Source organism: Lissotriton helveticus, chromosome 7 (genome assembly GCF_964261635.1).
Source record: "Lissotriton helveticus chromosome 7, aLisHel1.1, whole genome shotgun sequence".
NCBI lineage: Eukaryota > Metazoa > Chordata > Amphibia > Caudata > Salamandridae > Lissotriton > Lissotriton helveticus.
The window spans coordinates 140,318,562-140,337,804 of record NC_136068.1 but is presented as its reverse complement, the minus strand read 5'-3'; the positions used below and the strand labels follow the sequence as shown (position 1 = coordinate 140,337,804).

Here is a 19,243-nt window from a genome sequence, read left to right as displayed (position 1 = left end):
GTATTGTGCTTGGAGACAGGATTGCCTGGTGCGGAACCGAAAAATCCCTGCCCGCATCTCAGGAGAGTGGCCCCTGCATTTGGGGCCTTGATACTCATAGGCGATTTGTTGGTGGGAGCAGATTTACTGGTTGCGGGACTGCATGACCTGCTTCGTCAATCGTGCCGCATCTCTCTTGTGCAACACACCTACTACATGCTTATTGCGTGTCGTGTCTGATACACACATTGGGATCCTCAGAGGTGGGGGTGTACCCATAGCAGTGCCTTATTCTACCTTGTGTGGCACTGCTGAACTTGTGCCTGTGTGTGTGACCAGGATTGTCTGGTGCGACTCAACTCGCATTACACATTGTGCCTCATTTCCAAGGAGGCACAGGATTGGTAACTCTTTGTTGTGTATGGCTGGATTGTCTAGTGCGACTCAGCTCAACGTGCACCAGATGTTGTACCTCATTTCCAGGGAGGTGCGACTCTGCGTATGTGTGATAAAACTGTCTGGTGCGACTCATGCCAACACACACCAGACATTGTGCCTCCTTTCCAGGGAGGCGCGGAGGAGCGGATTCATGTTCCAGAGTGCCCAGACTGCCTGGGCCTTACTTTGATTGATGTCTGTCCTACAGGGTGCCTCCTACTTTTGAGAGGCTCCCCTGCTTCAATCCCCATTCATCGATTGCTCCTTTGTGTGCCCTCAGTGCGGCACACCAACTGCCCTCACCTCACCCAGCCCAATGACTTTGTGTTGCGAGGTAGTATTACCAGGATCGGTCCTGGGTGGTGAGAGTAATTGACTGGGCAAAAGAATGCTTCTGAGAGCAATCAGAAGTGGGTCAAGAGATTGCGTGATCCCCCCTCCCCCCCCCACTGTGCTTCGCAGAACTGGGTTGATGCCTGAAGGCACAGTGTGGAGTCCTTTGATTAAACTTCCCGAATAGTGCCCAAACCTCCATTTGTTGACTGCCACCTGATTAGCCCTGGTACCAACCCCCACCATTTTCCTGGGACTCTGACTAAGTGTGACTCTGTCCGCAATCAGCCTGGTATCAGGGGTAAGCTTTCCTATATCTCCAACCCGTGGTGTAGGATAGTCGGGTTGGCTGAAGGGTGAAGGAGGACTTGGGCCACCGGGTCTGCGAGTGCTTTATCAACTGACCAGCCAGATATCAGTGTACCGCATTAGGTTGCTGTGTGAGTGTGTGTGTCATACGAGCCTGCCTGTTATCCATAGTACTGTGTATTGGTGCTAAGTGGCTGTGTGGGAGTGACGGCGGTGTTGCCTTGCACATTGATTCCTTGCCAGCAGAGTATTATGTTTGACATTGGTTTATACCCATGCTGCCTTGGCCGGCCGGGCTATTTATAAAGTGTTGTAACTATCTGTGTGTAAGTAAAAAAAGAGAGGAGGCCCCTCCAACCCAAGGGATCAGGGCACTACTTAAAAGTAAAAAGAATTACTGTCCCAAGGACAAAAAAGATAACTCAAGTTCACACAGATGCAAATTGTTTTTAAAAGTACATTGGATTTTTACTCCTTCTAGGGATTAAATAATATTGGCAGTTTTTTATTGTGATTTGTAATGTTCTAATCATGACCTTGGATTTGTTAAGCATATGAATAAAGCCCTTTTATACTACACTCTTGGGTCTGGTGGAATCTTAGTAATATTATCAGTGTATGTACATTCCCCATTTGGAGGGACTGAATGGTTTGAGTGAATTTGTATCTGTGTGAACTTGAGTTATCTTCTTTTGTCCTTGGGACGGTATTTCTTTTCACTATTATCTGTGTGTACACATTTCTGATATCGTTGTGAACTGGGGAGCACCCGATAACTGTGAGGCATTGAATTAGAATATTTGCTAGGCGAGTCTCGTTCTGACAACGTTTTGCACTGCATAAGGGTGCTGGGGAGTAAAGTAGGACTTTTTCCAAGTGTACATATTACTGATGTCCTTTTTAACACGGATAGGCCTAGTACTAGTAGTTATATTTCCGAATCTAATTTTTGTCCAGAAAAATATGTTGTTCATGTTGTGTTAGTTAATGTGTGTGTTGAATACAAACTTTATTCAATACACCACAGGTGAAGTCACTTTTTTGGCACTCAGTGTATTTATCATGTGAGTGCTGTACCAATATTTTACACATTGCCTCAGTGATAAGCCTGACTGCTCAGTGCCAAGCTTCCCAAGGGTGAGTACAGGTTATACAGTGTGTGTAACCACCAGCCCCAGAAGGGAGTGGTAGGTTATGTCTGACTAGGGCCTTGCCTTAGCCAGTTCCAACATTGACAAATTGCTACCTTTGAGGTGTATGTTTCAAGGATTTCCCTACCTGCGGTGGAGGGGAGTTCAATCTCAAAGTATAGCAGGGATTATGTGTAAGGTTCAGACTCCATTTGGACAACACTGAGATACTAATCTTTGGCACTGTTACTTCTCAGTGGCCAGATGCCTGGTGGCGTTCTGACCTGGTCCCTGTGCCCGTAGATTAGAGGTTATCTTCAATATTGAGTTCAACTTCGGGTACCCAGTAAATAATCTCACTTCATTCTGTTTTTTGTCTTGCTCAAGGTCTTAAAAAAGATCCTTCCATGGTTGACTTCTCACTTGAGAAAGACTGAAATCCATGCCAGTGTCTTACCTGGGCTAGTCTACTGAAACTCTTTGTTTATGAATGCTGCTTTATATGATTCATATTCAACAAATTATTCAAAACGTGGCATATAAAAGGACTCATATTTGTCTATATTTATCTACCCTGCTTCCTTTTAGGCAGCACATTTTTTTAAGTGTTCTGTTTGATACACCGGGCCTGCTCAGTAAGGGTGCAGCCTTCTTTCAGAGGAACCTTATTGTCTTCACAGGACTCTCTGGTATTCTTCTGAATGCTACTGTATTGTTGCCCATGTTCGGAAATGTAAAACGAGGTGTTGAGCCTTTTTAGGTTGAGCCTGGGCAGCGCAAGCGCTGCTCTGCAAGGCATGATGTAATGTATACTGTTGCTTGAAGCCCCCCTCTTTCTTTTTGTTTGTTCCCTTCCCTACCTTTTAGAGATGCATACTTCTGTTTGGTCAGCATGCTTAGTTACTCCCGCCTTTTTGTTGTTTTAGATCCTCCCTGCTCCTGCTCGTGCTACACATGGTCTTAAATTTATTTTAACGTACATTCCTTCCTGGCACTATTAGTTTGTAAGGGTCTGCCTTGGGCTTATGTTCACACATGTTCATCAGTTTCTTTTACATTTTTACTGCTTTCTGACTTTCTGCTCCTGTTGTTGTTTAAATTGTAATAAATGTGTTTATATAGTTTTGGACACCACAGGGCTTTTATTTTAACAACACAACAACACGGTGCCCGCTTCAGATCATTATCTTGTATCCTCGCAGGCGCTGCGGGGGAGGAACATGGCTGCTTAGTGCCATAAGCTTCACTTCCTCGTGGATGTATGACATTACAACGCATGCTTTTACCACGCATGCCTTTACAACGCGGTTTTTACAACCCATAGCGCTTTGGGGTGCTGGATAGTGAATAGTTTAATTTACTATTCCAAATCCAGTCCCCGTGGATAGTAGGGAAGGTGTTGGATAGTAAATTAAATCTATTCCCTATCCTAAAGCGCCCCCCAGCGCAATGCGTTGTAATGGTTTGCGTTGTAAAAGTTGCGTCGTAAAGGCACTGCGTGGTAAAAGTTGCATTGTAAAGGATGTTTCCCCTTCCTCATAGTTCTCCATGCCGGCATGTCAAGGATCTGTGAGTGGAGTGAAGTAGGATATAGAGGTAAGTGCGCCCAGTAAGACCACAGCCGTGCCAAGGGTCACTCCACACTCATGTATACTTTGTATTATCGCATTCCCTCAAAATATTTTGTCACACAATTCAAAGTGCCAGTACTTGCTTGAATTACTGTGCCGGCAATACGCTTTGCACCAATACTAATGATGTGTGTTGTTCTGCGGCTCTGTGAACATGCCCAGGGCCGAGGAGTGGTCATGAGTTATCAGCTGTTTAGAAGTCACAGACTCTCGTTGCTGGAAGCTTTTGACCCAGCTTTACTTTAATATTTGTGGCAGTCCTGGCAGCTTCTTTTCCCCATCTCCTTTAGCTTTTCCTGTTGGTCCCGGCAACTTCTGTTTTGTTTGTGTGAGTGGTTAGGGGGTGGTGGTCTGGATGGAGGACAGGGTGTCTCTTACGCAGCTCTCGCCACGAAGCCCCCCCCCCCCCAGGGTCCATTCCTCATACAGTGATTTTTATTTACAGGTTTTGGCAGGTCTAAGATCTCTACGAAATATTAACAAAGCAAAGCAGTGCCGCCAGTGCTTTCCTGGAACTCACTAGTATTCAGAGGGGAGGTGGCTAACGAGTTTCGAAAAGCACTTTGCGCTTCAGGAGGTCAATGACAGTCACTAGTCAGCCCACTCCCGAGCAGACTGACCGAGACTCAGCCCAGACCATTGTTATTTCCAAACAATAGAGCTTTAAGTGGGATGAAAAAACTGGGGGGTTTCTTATAGAGGCGTGGCCGATGTAATAAAGGGCGCGGCCTAAAACACCTAAGCTAAACATCTGTACTTAGCTTAGTGTGCTGCCCGTCTGGTATTTTGCTGCTTCTGTTCATTCATCCCAATACCAAAGGGGATGATGGACGGAGTGTTGAACATTGCAAGCACTCACCCCCAGTCAACTGATCTGGGTTTAATCCATCATCATTCTTTAGCTCACCCCGCCACCCCAGTTGAGACATGGCCATATGCAAATCAGTCTGACCCTGTGCCTTATGGGAACAGTCCTGCCCGAACTGCCATGCCATGTCTTCCCTGGACCAGAAACAAGCATCCTGGGACCGGTTTCTCGCTAATCAGCCGTCATCAGCCAGGCTAGCTTGAATCCAGTGACAAAGTGAGCAAGGGACTCACGTCTGTGCATAACCTGCCAACTTAGGGCGAACAAAGCAAAACCAAAGGGGATGATGGACGGAGTGTTGAACATTGCAAGCACTCACCCCCAGTCAACTGATCTGGGTTTAATCCATCATCATTCTTTAGCTCACTCCGCCACCCCTGTTCATTCATCCAGCTATTTATAACTAGGAACATTACACCTGCAACAAGCGCTCACAATACCATCCCATAGCTACCGTAAAAAATTATAAACAGGGCCTAGAAATTAAAACAGTACTTTCACCAGGTTCGTCTTTAACCAGGGTCAGTGCGCTTCTGGTTCACTGGAATGCGCAGGGCCTCCTAGCCCATAGGAATGAATGGGAAGGTATTCTTTATTTGTGAATCTCAATTAGCGATTCGCAAATAAGCAATATGTAGGATTTGCAAATTTTTTAGCAAATCCTACAAACATTGCATTTTGCGATTCTTTAATTGCGATTTGCTAAAAATCGCAATTTGAGTATCGCAAAACTCTTTTTTGATACATATCGCCCGAGTCAGGCATTTAGGAAATGTAGAATGTGTAAATATTTAGGGAGAGTCAAAATCCATATGTCAAACACCATGACAGGTGTCATTACAGGTTTATGTGATATTTGATGCAATTGCATTTAACAACAGAGGTATATAATTACAAATCAATAAATTGTCTAAGTGAGGCACACAAAGTTAAATATTTTAGTGTGTGGGCAGAATATTAAACCCACAAAACATCAGGAACAGGCTTTAAGACAAAGACTCCAATTGAAATATAAACCGTACAAACCTAATCACTTTGCCTTATACTATTACAAACCTCACTGGGAGCTCATGAGTTAATAGGAGGTTAATACAATCTGGAACACGTTGCAGCTTTACCTTGAACCACCTCCTCCCCAGTCCATTTCCAAAGACTCGACAATGATCTGTTCTATTTTATATTCAAAGTTGATACCATGCTTGCCAACAACTGCTGCGGACAGCCTATGAAAATAAAGACCTGATAGTATTGAACATATATGCGATATGGGATCCTGTGAGAAACAGGGGGGCATATTTACTAAAAAAAGTTGGAGAGAGGTGTTACGCCAAATTTGCCAATGCCACGCTCCATTATTTTTAAAACGCAGGGATGCACGGTATTTGCAAACATACGGCGCACCCTTGTTTCCCCTAGAAATGGCGCTTAAAAAGCTGCCTAGCGCCAGCACAGGCACTCTCGTACCATGTTTCATGGGTGCCTGCGCTGCAGGGGCAATTGTTACGCCAAATTTGGCAATGCCACGCTCCATTATTTTTAAAACGCAGGGATGCACGGTATTTGCAAACATACGGCGCACCCGTGTTTCCCCTAGCAATGGCGCTAATAAAGCTGCCTAGCGCCAGCACAGGCACTCTTGCACCATGTTCCATGGGTGCCTGCGCTGCAGGGGCGATTGTTTATGAGCAGGAAGGGACACCTTCCTGCACATAAACAATCACAAATGGTGATTTGCTCTTTCTATGTGTGCTGCAGAATGCAGCACATATAGAAGGAGCAAAAAAAGAAAACAATTCTCCTCGTATCGCCATTCTAAGACCAGGTTTTACCTGGCCTTAGTTTTTGGTGGTGCCCCAGCCTTGTAAATCCAGGGCAGCATCTAAAAGCAATGGGTGTTGCAGTGGAACACCCACATCAACACCCATTGCCCGCTCCTTTGCTGCAGCAGACTGTGGTGGAAAGGGACATATTCACACTGTGGCATTAAGCCACATTGAGTGGCTTAGCGCTACCTTGTACATATTTGAAATGGCACTACGCAATTGGAGTGTCAGAAAAAGTGACACTCCAGTGGCGAAAGGGGCTTGTAAATATGCCCCCATGTGTGCCCAAGATCCAATTAGCATTGAATCATACATCATCGTCGACACTAAATCCAAAGATTAGGCAACTTGGGCGTGCTACCTCTGGTTCTCCCCACACATTTCATCAAGAATGCCTCAGTGGCCACAGGAATAGTTGCTCACAAACCTAAAGATAAACATGTTGTCAACTAATAATTCTGGAATAAATGTTCTGGTTTCTGAGCTCTCCTTATGTGGCTCAGGTCCTTACTGCGATTGCCAACAAGGAATTCTCTAATCTGGACCCACACTGCCGATCAGGTTTCCAACATCGCCAGCGATGGCAACCACAGTTATCAAAATTAGGAAGGACTCACCTCCTCCAGCAACAAAGGTCATCTTGAGTGTAACTAGTACCAGACATTTTTGTAGGCATGGACATGGGCGACTTCATGGCACTCGAGGCCCGCTTTAGTGAACATGCTGTTATTTGACTACCAGCTCTTGACTGCTTACCAACTTTTAAGGTAAAATTGATTCATCCTGTTAAGCTTATGATGTTTCTGCCTGCATTGGCCACATCTTACTGTGGCATTCTGCAAGAATTGACTCTTTCTTTGAGTCTCTACAATGTCTACATGGATCCACTGGTTCACAATATTGAATAGTACTGTATTGGATAGCACTTTTATCCTGTGGGCACCGATATACATCTATAGCTACAGAAGTGATCTGGGGAGTGACAGCCAAGTAGGTCATGCCTTAATGGGAACAAGACTGGATGCTCCAAAACAAATTCTGCCTTAACGGTCTATGCATGTATCTTTCTACTTTTAGGACTGACAGGTTGGAGAGTCTGGACCAATTGCTGATGGCCTGACCAACTCCATGAACTTACAATTCAACTTGATGGTTTTGTCTAAGTCAATGCTTTTGATTTCCAAAGTTAATGAAGGCACCAACAATATCTACTACCACCTACTGGGGAATCTTACCCCTCCCAAAACTTCACAATAGTGCTCTGGCCCTCAAAACTGAAAACATCAAGACAGGGCAATTGCAATGATATCCACACAAGACTCCACACCAAAACCATCTGCAAATAACAAAGGAGCCAGAACTGCACAGCAAGTACCATGTTCTGACCTAGCCACCCAGAGCACATCACTCCAAACCATTATCAGCCTGATTTATCAACGGGACGTTTTGCGTGGCCCTAATAGCGATTAATAGCGACTCGCTATCAAGGACACGCAAAACGGTATTCATGATTAATTTAGAGAAAGTAAAGCGATTCGCACGCGGCCGCTAATACCGGTTGCGATTATCGAAAATCGCATAAAATACGCTATTACCGGCTACATCCGTGTCGGAATTGCAAATTCTCTAATAGCGAGTTCGTCAATAGCGGGACAGCAAATAGCGCGAGATCGGGAAAACGGGAAGTCGCATGTCGAGCACAGCGATGACATCACAACCAGGAAGCAGCCAGGGCCCACCCCCATTCACCACAGTGAGGCAGACCTCGAGTCAGCACTGGGAGAGCTCCTGCAATTCTGTTTGGATACAACTCAGAAAGTACAGTGCAGCAATGTCTGAGGATGCAGTTCCTGGGCCCAGCAACACCACAGGGCGGAAGAGAAAGTTAAAATTCTCCGAGCAGGAGCTGGAGCATTTAATAGAAGGGGTGGTGGCCAACCACTCAAAACTGTTTGGGAAGGACTCTAGGAGGGTGGCGGAACAGGAAAAACGCAGGATCTGGCAGGGTATAGCGTCCACGGTGAACTCCGTGGGTGTGGCTGATAGGTCACTGGACGAACTCAAAAAACGCTGGTACGACCTCCGAGGTCGTGCCAAAGAGAGGGTGGCTGAGCGCCTTGGAGAGTCATCGGGCACTGGAGGGGGAGGACCTACAGTCCCTCCAAACACCCCCATGGAGGACCAAGTAGAGAACACCCTGGAGACAGAGGCGGTCATCGGAGTGACTCATCTGGACTCATCCCGCACCACCCAAGACAACCAAGATAAGTGGCATGCGACTGCGACCCTGTCCCCTATGAATGTCCATGACCAATTAGCCTCCCATATTGTTCCATAGTCATGCCATCGTTCCACATCAGGTAATGCCCTGAAGCATTGCGGGACATGTAGTGTGGCCACAATGTAGATGTACCACAATGCAGCCAGACAGGTTCCAAAGTACGCAAAGCCATAGCCAGTCAGGGAATGTCACCCAGCATGCATGTAGCAACTGCACGTGTGACAGAGACATGCAACTAATGAACGTCCACTTCCCCTCACAGGTGGTGCAGACAGCAGCGACAGCGAGAGGCTGCAAATAGATGAGGAGGCACAGGATGAGGAGGAGGTGCCGCCACATACACAGCCACCAGCCCCTGCCCCAGCAACTACTCCCGCAGCCAGGTCCACCACCAGTGTGCCTCCTGCGTCTGGCGCAGCAACTACTCCCGCAGCCAGATCCACCACCAGTGTGCCTCCTGCGTCTGGCGCAGCAACTACTCCCGCAGCCAGGTCCACTACCAGGGTGCCTCCAGCCCCTGCCGCACCAACAACGTCTGCCGTGACACCACCAGCAGCTGGTGCTTCAACATCAGGGCCTGCGACAGCGGCAACACAGCGGCCACCCACTGTGTCAGACCAGCAGAGCAGGCGTGGCAGGCCTCGCCTGCAGACCAATGCACCTATCAGCAGGAGGGGGAATGGACATGAGCTGGTGAGAGTGAGCGTGGAAAGACGCATGCTCCGTATACATCAGCTGCAAGCACGCCAGCAAGGTGCCATACAGCTACCGCTGTACAACATTGGGCGCAATGTTGCCGGAGTGGGGGACCGGATGGACCGCATGACGGCAGCCATGGAAGGTGTGGGGGAGGGAATGGCCAGCATGACTGCAGCCATGGCAGGTGTGGGGGAGGGTATGGCCCGCATGACTGCAGCCATGGAGGCCAGCACTGCTGTAAATACATCGCAGCGCAACGCAGCACGCCGCCGCCACCGTCAGCTATTGACCCGGCTGACCGCCTACACCAGGTCCAATTATATCATAGGCAATGCCAAATCACAGTTGTCGCGGCGGTCCCTTGCGCAGCAGCAGCAGCTCATCCAGTGCTGCGAGGATGTGGCCAGGGTCCTTGAGCACCTGACCAGTGCCGTGATAGCACTACACCATCCTGCTCTACCTGCCACTGTTGGGGGTGATGATGCCAGTGAGGGGACATCGAGTGTGAGCAGCCACTCTGCCTCACACGTAGGGGCACTCAGGCGCAGCACCAGGCCCACAGCAGCTGCACGTGCCTTGGATGAGGATGAGCCACAGAGGCGCTTGGGTGGTACGCGCAGGAGGCGCACATGACTTCATATGACTCTTACAGGCACAGGCTGAGTATAAGCCTGCCCTGTCCTTTCACACAGCAGTATGCTGAAATACTGTTAGCAATGACAACATTTACAGTGGTACCATTATTGTGAATGAAACAATAATATTTATTTTAGCAGCACACATTGGCGTTGTGTCATTCTTACTTTTTGCATGCATTTGTGATTTGTGGGGTGAGGGAAGAGGGTGCATTAGAAACTGTTCAGTGTGATGTGGTTGCGACGTCTGTGGCCTTCAGCTGGATTCTCCCCGCGTGCATGGCGCGCATGTGCAGATGGCCGGTCGTCCCCTTCAGATTCACTGCCAGAGATGTCGACAGGTATCCGGCGCTTGGTTGCAATGTTATGTAGTATTGCGCAGACAGCCACAATGCGGCAGCACACTGCAGGACTGTAATACATGGCCCCACCTGTCTTGTGCAGTATGCGGAACCTGCTCTTGAGCATCCCAAATGTCCTTTCTATGCAATTCCTTGTCCGAATGTGTGCAACATTGTAGCGCCGTTGCTGGGGTGTAGCAGGGTTGAGGTATGGGGTGAGGAGGTAATCACGGAGGGCGTAGCCACTGTCACCTGAATGAGAGGAGCAGAGGGTGAGTGCCTGTGCTGCGCTGCTACTTCATAGCAATGTGACATTGTCGACAAAGTGTACTTACCAAGTAGGTGTCCTTCCCAAAGTCTCCCCTGGCCAGTCGTGTGTGGAGGCCGCTGTGCCGGAATATGTAGGAGTCATGGGTACTCCCTGGGTACTGGGCCACAATGTCAGTGATGTATGTCTTGGCATTGCAGACCATCTGTATGTTGAGGGAGTGGTAGGACTTGCGATTGCGGAACATATACTCCGTGGCAGCTGGTGGGCAGATGGCGATGTGGGTACAGTCTATGCATCCGAGTACATGTGGAAAATGGGCTACATTGTAGAATTGTAGCTTGGTCAAGTCCAAATCCTGTTGGCTGGTGGGAAATTTGATGTGTCGGTGTAGCTGGGTAAGCATAGCGTCAACAAAAGTCTTGAGGCAGCGTGACATGGTGGGCTGGGATATCCCCCCAGCAGCCGCTACTATCCCCTGGAAGCTCCCGGAGGCCAGGAGGTGCAGGCTACACAATACCTGCACATGTGTAGGCACCGCATTGGTACGCCTTGTTGGGTGCTGCATCAGGGGGTCAAGGTCATGTATCAGCTGGATTATCATTTCCCCATTCAGCCTGTATTTAGCATATATCTGCTCTCTGGTTTGGCCCAGCAATGTGACCCGCTGGCGGAATATCCTGTCCTGGATCCGGCCTCTCCTCCGTGCTGCTCGCTGTAGCCTTCGCCGCCTGACCACCATGTACATTCCTGGCATTGTGGAACTCCTAATGCTGCTGCTGATTGTCCTTATATGTGATTGGTCAGGCCTGAACCTGTTACTGATTGGCCAACACTTTTTTGAAAAATATTTTTGAATGGCTTTTATGGTTACCACCTGCTTTGAGTTGTCCTTAATTTGCGCCGCGCAAACAGCGATTTTTGGGTTTTTCGCTATTTGTGGTTTTTCATGAATACCGATTGCGATTGTATAGCGAATTCGCAATTTATTTCGCAGGATCCGTGGTTTTTCGCTTTTTTCGATTCGCTAATGCTCTCCTACCGGGATTCTGCGATTATTATTGCGAATTTGCTATTATGTGTTTGCGACTTCATGTTGAATGCCGATTACGGACATTGCGCCCGCAATTGCATTTTCGCAGCGATTGCGGGCGCAATTTTGCTTCATCAATCAGGCTGAAAGTCCTTTATTGTTCCAGGTGAGAGAACAAACCCACTATTGTCCCCAGGGCTCTGCATGGAAGGTCACATGATTAACGGTCAAGGTCTCCTAGAAAGATGCTCCACTCAGATGCCTCGCTAAACCTATCAGCCAATTATCTGCTGAAAGAGAAGTGGTATGGAGAAAGTCTATCTTTACACAAGGCTCTACCCTCTGGAACTCCTCTCACAACAGCACGGTTTGAAAACCCACCTCCTTCTGGTGCCAGCAGACCAGAAACATGCTGATTGGTAATGCTGAGACTTATCGGTCCTTCTGTTGTCCTTTAATTTAAAACCCATTTATATATTGCCAATTGCCCATCCATTATTCCACTGCTCCAAAGTGAAGTTCACTGAAGAGTCAAGAGCTAAACAAAAAACCCTGATAGATACATAACCGTAGTAAGCAAATGACTTTTGTTGTATGTCATGTATGCAGCAAATTTATATGTGATGACACACAATCAATCACCCTGTTCACAATGTAAAATGTAAATTGATACTTGTATAGCGCACTACTCACCCGCAAGGGTCTCAAGGCGCTTGTACGAATACCGCTGTGGAACCCATCCTGGCTTTCCCTGTGAGGTGTCCACTCCTGGGCACCCCCAAGGTGGAGGCCAGTCATCCTTAGCGTTGTGGAGGCCATTGTGGAGATTAAGCAAGCTATTGCCCAGAGTTGCAGAGTGGGACTCCATGATTGGAATAGGCACTGAGGCGAGAATTATCAGGTCCGTGGAATTTTTGAGCCCAAGACCCGCCGAGGCGGGTAATTGAACCCTGGTCCCGGGCTAGACCTCTGCATCAGGGTCTGCCGCTCTAACCATTGAGCCACACTTCTCCACAATGGGACACAAACAAACTTATTATAGTTAGAGGATTCTGTTGGAGATTAAAATTAATCTAAACATGCCTGATACCATGATCTGCAATTGACTTTTATGGTGGCCCAAGTTTAAACTGCTCTACAGGAATACCTTCTACTACAAAGCTAAAAGGTACCCACCACACTGCCTGCCACCATACCAATGGGTGTCAGAAACAGTGCCACTTGCTGCTATTTTAATCACTAACTGCCATACCATGGTACAGCCGGTTAAACGATCACCCTGTGTTTCAGAAGGCATTATCAGTTCTATCTTCCTTGCTGTACATTTTCCATTTCATGCATGTATTCAGCCGCACTCTTACCCATCCAAACTTCTCCAAACTGTCCTGCTCCCAGCTTCTTCTCCAGCTTCAGGGACTCACGCGGTATCTCCCAGGCATCCTTCTCCCAAGGCTTCTCAGGTTTTGAGCTGGCACATGGTGTGGTCAACTTCTGGCACAACCCATCACTTTGTTCTGTAACAAGATCAAGAAGAATCAAAGAAGCACCATGAAATATGACCTTTCATAAGTACTGGACGGCTGAGCAACTGTCTTAGGACCTTCTTGGGGTGGGTCCTATTGCTCTCCTTGGTGGGAGGCCATGGTTATATATCTTTTCTCCTGCATGCCCCTAGGTTTCTGTTACAAGAGCTGGATGACTTACTTTTGTAATGGTTAATGAGATCGTACAGAGTGTTGAAGGTGTTCCTGGGTGATATGTAGAAGCCGCCACTGTCCAGCGTCCGTATCTTGTAATGTTTCACGGTGTCTCCCAACTGAGGGTCCTTGTCTTTCACCGACAGAGAGTAGCTACCTGGAAATCACCAAACGATATACACAAAATGTAAGAGGTCCTCTCTCACTGCAAATAACTTTAAGATCCTCTGGAATAGGCCATTCTTCACCCCTTTTCCTCAACCATTTATTGTGGTCCCTTCTAATTTTACACCTCAGTCCTTACCCTGCCACCACTAGGTTAGCAATGATCAGCCTTCTTCTAGTAGAGAGCCTGATGGCAGATCACTGACACACATCTCAAACCAGATTAGTACAGTGGGGGATTAGGAACCATGAAATGGACTGTCTGCCAGCCCACCATATAAGCAGGTACTCTGGCGTCCACGCTCTTGGTGGAGAACCATCTACCATATTTAGAAGGCCATTTTGGCTGGGATCTCTACATATCCATTACATCTGCCAATGTGGTGGATGCAGTGAAGGTACAGATGAATGCTGAACTGATTATTAGCTTTGACCACTCAACGTTGAATATTTTGTTTGTCTGAAATTCCTAAAGGAGAAGTTTGTTTCAGTAACACAATAAAATAATGACCCTAACATGCAAGGATATTTCTCCCTGCATGTCAGGCCATTGTTTTGGGTTCCTGGTCAGGCTCCATCTTCCATCGCATGGTGGATCCACACAAGTAAAATCGCTAATGGTAGTCTCACCCCAAACCAGTGGTTGACTGGCATCCAAATCAAACATTCTCCTCATGCTCACAACATTGCACACTTCAGCTGATCTATCAATATTTACACAGATAATCAATTGCTCCATTATCAATTAATTTCAGGATTAACAAACCTAGAAGCGTATTTTTATGTTTTTTTTTTTTTTTTTTTTTTTTTTTTTTTAAAACCTTTATTGAACAATGAAAGCTCACAAATACGGGCCTACAACCCCACGGGCTGGCCACAACAGAATGGGCAAAAAAAAAAACGCAGCACATGAGAAGAAGATCTGCACAGGGCACAGGTGAAGCAATAAAAGGCATCGAGCGTTCAGCAAGAACAGGATAATAAAGGTTAATTTTCTAATACGGGTTGGGGAACAAAGGAATAACGGGCCGTATATGAGACCACAAGGGAGGGACCGCGGCAAGCCGCCATTTTATAAACACAGCGTAAGAAAATGAAGCCATATAATCAAATCTAGCAAAGGACATAAACAGAATCAGACCATCAAGTAGCGACAGTGGCATCAGTCAACCGCGCCCACTCACCACCGCCCCTACCCGAACAGAGAAGACGAGGTCAAAAAGCCCCATCACAAAAGCAATACAATATGCACCCCAACGGAAGAAAGGGACCTCCATAAAGGAGGAAGGGGAAGAGGGAGAAAGGAACGACAAAAGGGACTCCCGCCAAATCATGCACCCCCAGGGGGAAAAACAGGACAATAAAACCGGCATGCGATGTAACAGAAACATGATACCAAAAGAAGCAGCGAGCCACAATCAGTCACACACCGGAAGAAAAACAGAAAACCCCCGGGGGAGATACGAGGTGACAGAGTCCCGAAAAAGTGAATACACAAGAGCCATAGAACAAAAAGGGAAATTAAGGGGGGAAAAAGACCCCCCGACACAAACAGACCCCCCCCACCCTCCCCTAAGCCCACCCTGCACCCCTGCAGAAGGCTACGGCCTACCCCCCCGCAGCGTGCCTGTCGCCCTAATTAGAACCCGAAATATAGTGGAGCAAGAAAAGTCGGAATTAAAAGACAAAAAAGGGGGAAGGAAGGGAAGAAGGAAGGGATCAGAGACATACATACATACACACGGGGGAGGGCCGGAGACAGGAGTAAACGCACCCATCCACCCGCCTGGGTTAAAGGTCCAAGTCCTCGGGAAGCCAAAGAGTATCAGGCCAAAGCCCAGGAGCACAAACCAATTACACAGAACCATATCAGGACACAAAGATCATCCAACCATTCATGAACTACCGCATATAAAAGTCAGTGTTTATCAGCCCTGTCCCTTTTTATCCAAAGCAGAAAAGGTCCGATCCGACGAGGACCCCGCCACAAAGAACAGAAGGCAGACAGCAGGAAAGTCCAATGGCAGTCCAAAAAATTCACAGGAGGAAAAGCACGGAAGGTCCAGGAAAGTCTCAGAATGTAGCAAACGATGCAGGCACAGTTCCGAGGATATATCCAAAGAAACCAACCCATCCGGGCCGGCACAGGAGACATCACCGGGCAGTGGTGATTGAGAGGGACCAGGAGAATCATGGAGGTCCGGCAAGACAAGATCCAGCTCCCGGGCCAGGGGCAGAGGAGGCAGCACAGAAGGAGAAGGTGCCATCAGGTTGCGCACCTCCGGGGTTGCAGCCGGGGCCGAGTCCGCCAGGAGAATTCCAGCCACACCCCGCGACATCAATGCCTCATCCGGCCGTGGGGGCCCGGGAGGCCCGCAGTGAGGAATCATCTCCAAAGCCATGAGAGGCGTGGCCACCGAGAGCCGCCAGGAGAGCAGGATGTTTAAGATCCCCTTAAGTGCAGGAAAACCTTTACAGTATCCGACACCCGGGCCTTGCGGCGGGCCCCCAGCGCTCGTCCAGGCCCGGCCCAGGCAAATGGGGTTGGCCGCCATCTTGAGAGCCCAAACAGGCCGCGCGGCCAACAGCCTCCGCCGGGGCGGCAGTCAAGCAAATGAAGTCCCGCCGACAGGCAGTAGAACACCCCGGACAGGAAGGGGGGCCACCAGAAGAAGGGGATTCGCCGGCCCCCCAATGTCGCCGGTCCCGTTCTCCGAGTCCGGGCGGTAAAAACAAAATGGCCGGACCGGGGAACAAAGGGGGAGCAAGCCGGACATACGAGGAACCCCTACAATGAAAGGCAGCGCCACCATCCAAGGCCGCCGCCACACAGGAGTCTCTCAGCCAGGAACCTCCGGCTCACACGAACAGCGGTCCTCCGATCACCTCCAGCGCGCCCCGAAGGGCAAGCCCGCGGGCTGCATCCGGCCCAGGAGCCGGGAAGAAGAACCAGGCCAGTCCGTTCTCGAGTCCCCGGAATGAGCGGGGGCACTGCACCGGATCCACAGCAGCCAGGACAACCGGAACAAGTGGTAAGTGCCTGCAGTGCGCCGTAGTAGTACCACACAGCAAGGAGGGCTTCCCGGGGCAGGATAAATGCAGGATAAATGTGAAAAACACAGGCGGGCGAACGGAGCCGAGCTAAAGCGCGGCCATCCCGGTCGCGAGCTAGGCTCCTCCGCGTATTTTTATGTTTGAAGGGCCAGTCAGATTTAAAAATGTCAGCTGTATTAGGGAAAAACAATTCTGCTGAGGCAGAGGATGGGAGATTTCAAGTCGGCATGGTGCTAGATTCTGGGTGGTTTGAGAAAGACCGTATATAGTTAGTTAAAGAGGTGGTTTGTTTTTTGTTTTAAGTGGTGGCCTTCAATATGATACAGTAAACCTTGAGAGGGACGCGCGCCCATTGGGTAGTCAGTGCAGTTCTCAAGGTGGGCCTGATGTGGTCAAATTTCCTCTGATCTTCAACCATGTGGGCTGCACATGAAAGATCACTTTTACAAGCAGTAGGTGAAAAAGGTAAATGAATGGAACATTTGTTCTATCCATGCTGGATTTGACAGGGGCCTGGAGGCCAGCTTGGTAGTTGAATACACAGCAGGCTCCTATACCTGCCATATCAGAATTCCTTGTTTACCATTGCTAAGGACCTTACCTTGCCTCATATTGTCCTTTTTAGAACCATTTACTATAGATTGGTAAACACTTCTACTGTTGGACAAAACCTATTGGTTTCTTGTACCACCTTAAGCACATAATCCACATTTTAGCATGACAAGCCTTTTTTCTTGGCTATGTTATAGCATTTGCATTCCTCGTGTTCCTTGCTTTCATCTTGCCAGAATCTCTTGCATCCTCTTTTATTGTTGGAGGTGGAATAGTCTACTAGTCCTGTGACTGTCACACAACAAAGCTAAGATTTCTTCCTGTTGCTTTATATTAGATACTTTGCCAATGAAAGGCAGTAGTATATATATGATCCAGTATATCTGACAGTTCCAGCTAGGTCCATGCCAGTATTTCTGTTTACAAAAGGATCCCACATTTTATTTATTTATTTGCGGGTTTGTATAGCGCTAGGAATAGACTCCCGAAAGAGTATCTCCGCGCTTAGAACAGCATGAAGCAAATGTCTGGACGTCTTACTAAGTTTCTAAAAACAAATGAATGAAATTATTACATATATACAAAGCTGTGGCTAATTTTGTTTAAACAGAAAAGTTTTCAGTTGTTTCCTGAAAAGGAGATGGTCGGAGCATTGTCTTAATAAGAGTGGGAGAGTGTTCCACAGGATAGGACCCACCACTGACAGAGCCCTTCCACCCAGTCTGGTCCTGCTGATCTTAGGTACCCTCAGCAGCAACTGCTCACTTGACCTTAGTGTGCGTGTGGGGACATATGATACAAATTTATTAGCCAAGTAGGCCGATCCTAAGGTATGTAAACCTTTATGTATGGTACAACAGGTCTTAAACCTCACCCTTTGACGTATAGACAACCAATGTAGTTTGTCCAACAGTGGTTTAGATGGAGATCTGGGGGGGGTATTGAGGACTAGCCTGGCTGCTGTTTTCTGCACCACTTGCAGTCGGTCTAGCACCTCTTCATTTGCACCTGCCAGGAGACCATTACAATAATCAAGTCGGCTGATCACTAAAGCCTGAACCAAAGTTCTTCTGATGGAGTCCGGGAGGAATGGAAATATTCTACGGAGGAGACCTATCATGTGGAAGCAAGATCCCACTGTAGTGTTACCATGGTGTTTCATAGTCAGCTCCGGTTCCAACCGTACCCCAGGTTCTTGATTATTTGTTTAGGTTCGGGAACAGGACCTAAGTCTAGCGGCCACCAGTCAGGAGACCATTGAATCTTAGCCTCACCGAAAAGCATCACCTCAGTCTTACCAACATTACACTGAAGAAAGTTGGAAGACATCCACTGGGATACGGCTTTCATCCCCTCGGAGAAAGATTGTATAACCTCCGGTGTTAGTGATTTAAAGGGAAAAAGCAGCTGAGTATCGTCAGCATAAGACACTGGACAGAAACCAAAGGCTCTTGTTATATCTGCCAAGGGGGCCACGTAGGCGTTAAAAAGGGTTAGGCTCAGACACGAGCCCTGTGGAACGCCCTTGGTGATCTTAACCTCATCCGACCTTAAGTCACCCATGGTGACACATTGGGTCGGTCGGAGAGAAAGCTCTTTATCCAGTCCAGTGCCTTGCCACCGAGTCCATTCACAGTCAGTCGTTCGATCAAGATGTTATGCGAAATGGTATCGAACGCTGCCGATAAATCCAGCAGTACCAGGATAACGGAATAACCACCATCCTGGTACATGCGGAGGTCATCCGTTATCGATAGCAGGGCCGTTTCAGTGCTATATTTTGGCCTGAAACCTGACTGTGAAGGATCAAGGCTTCCAGATTGTTCCAGGAAGTTGGACAAATGCTTATTAGTGTGCTTTTCGATGATTTTACCCAGAAAGGGCAACAGGGAGATCGGCCTAATATTAGACATATTAGTCCAAGGGGAGGAGATGTTCTTCCTAATAGGTCTGACTAGGGCCCTTTTCCATTCTCGTGGGACACATCCTGTAGTTAATGAGAGATTC

The 19,243-nt window shown here is 47.9% G+C and overlaps 1 protein-coding gene across 6 annotated transcripts in view; it reads right to left on the bottom strand.

Annotated features, from left to right (window-relative positions):
- The window catches only part of HCK (HCK proto-oncogene, Src family tyrosine kinase), a 183,243-nt gene that overhangs the window by 34,894 nt on the left and 129,106 nt on the right, over positions 1-19,243 (bottom strand). For all 6 annotated transcript variants that reach the window (XM_078651770.1, XM_078651774.1, XM_078651771.1 and 3 more), the window contains 2 exons: positions 13,473-13,622; positions 13,130-13,282 (listed from right to left, as the gene is read on the bottom strand). In XM_078651770.1, coding sequence (XP_078507896.1) covers positions 13,130-13,282; positions 13,473-13,622 — 303 coding nt within the window. The remainder of the gene's footprint in view (positions 1-13,129; positions 13,283-13,472; positions 13,623-19,243) is intronic.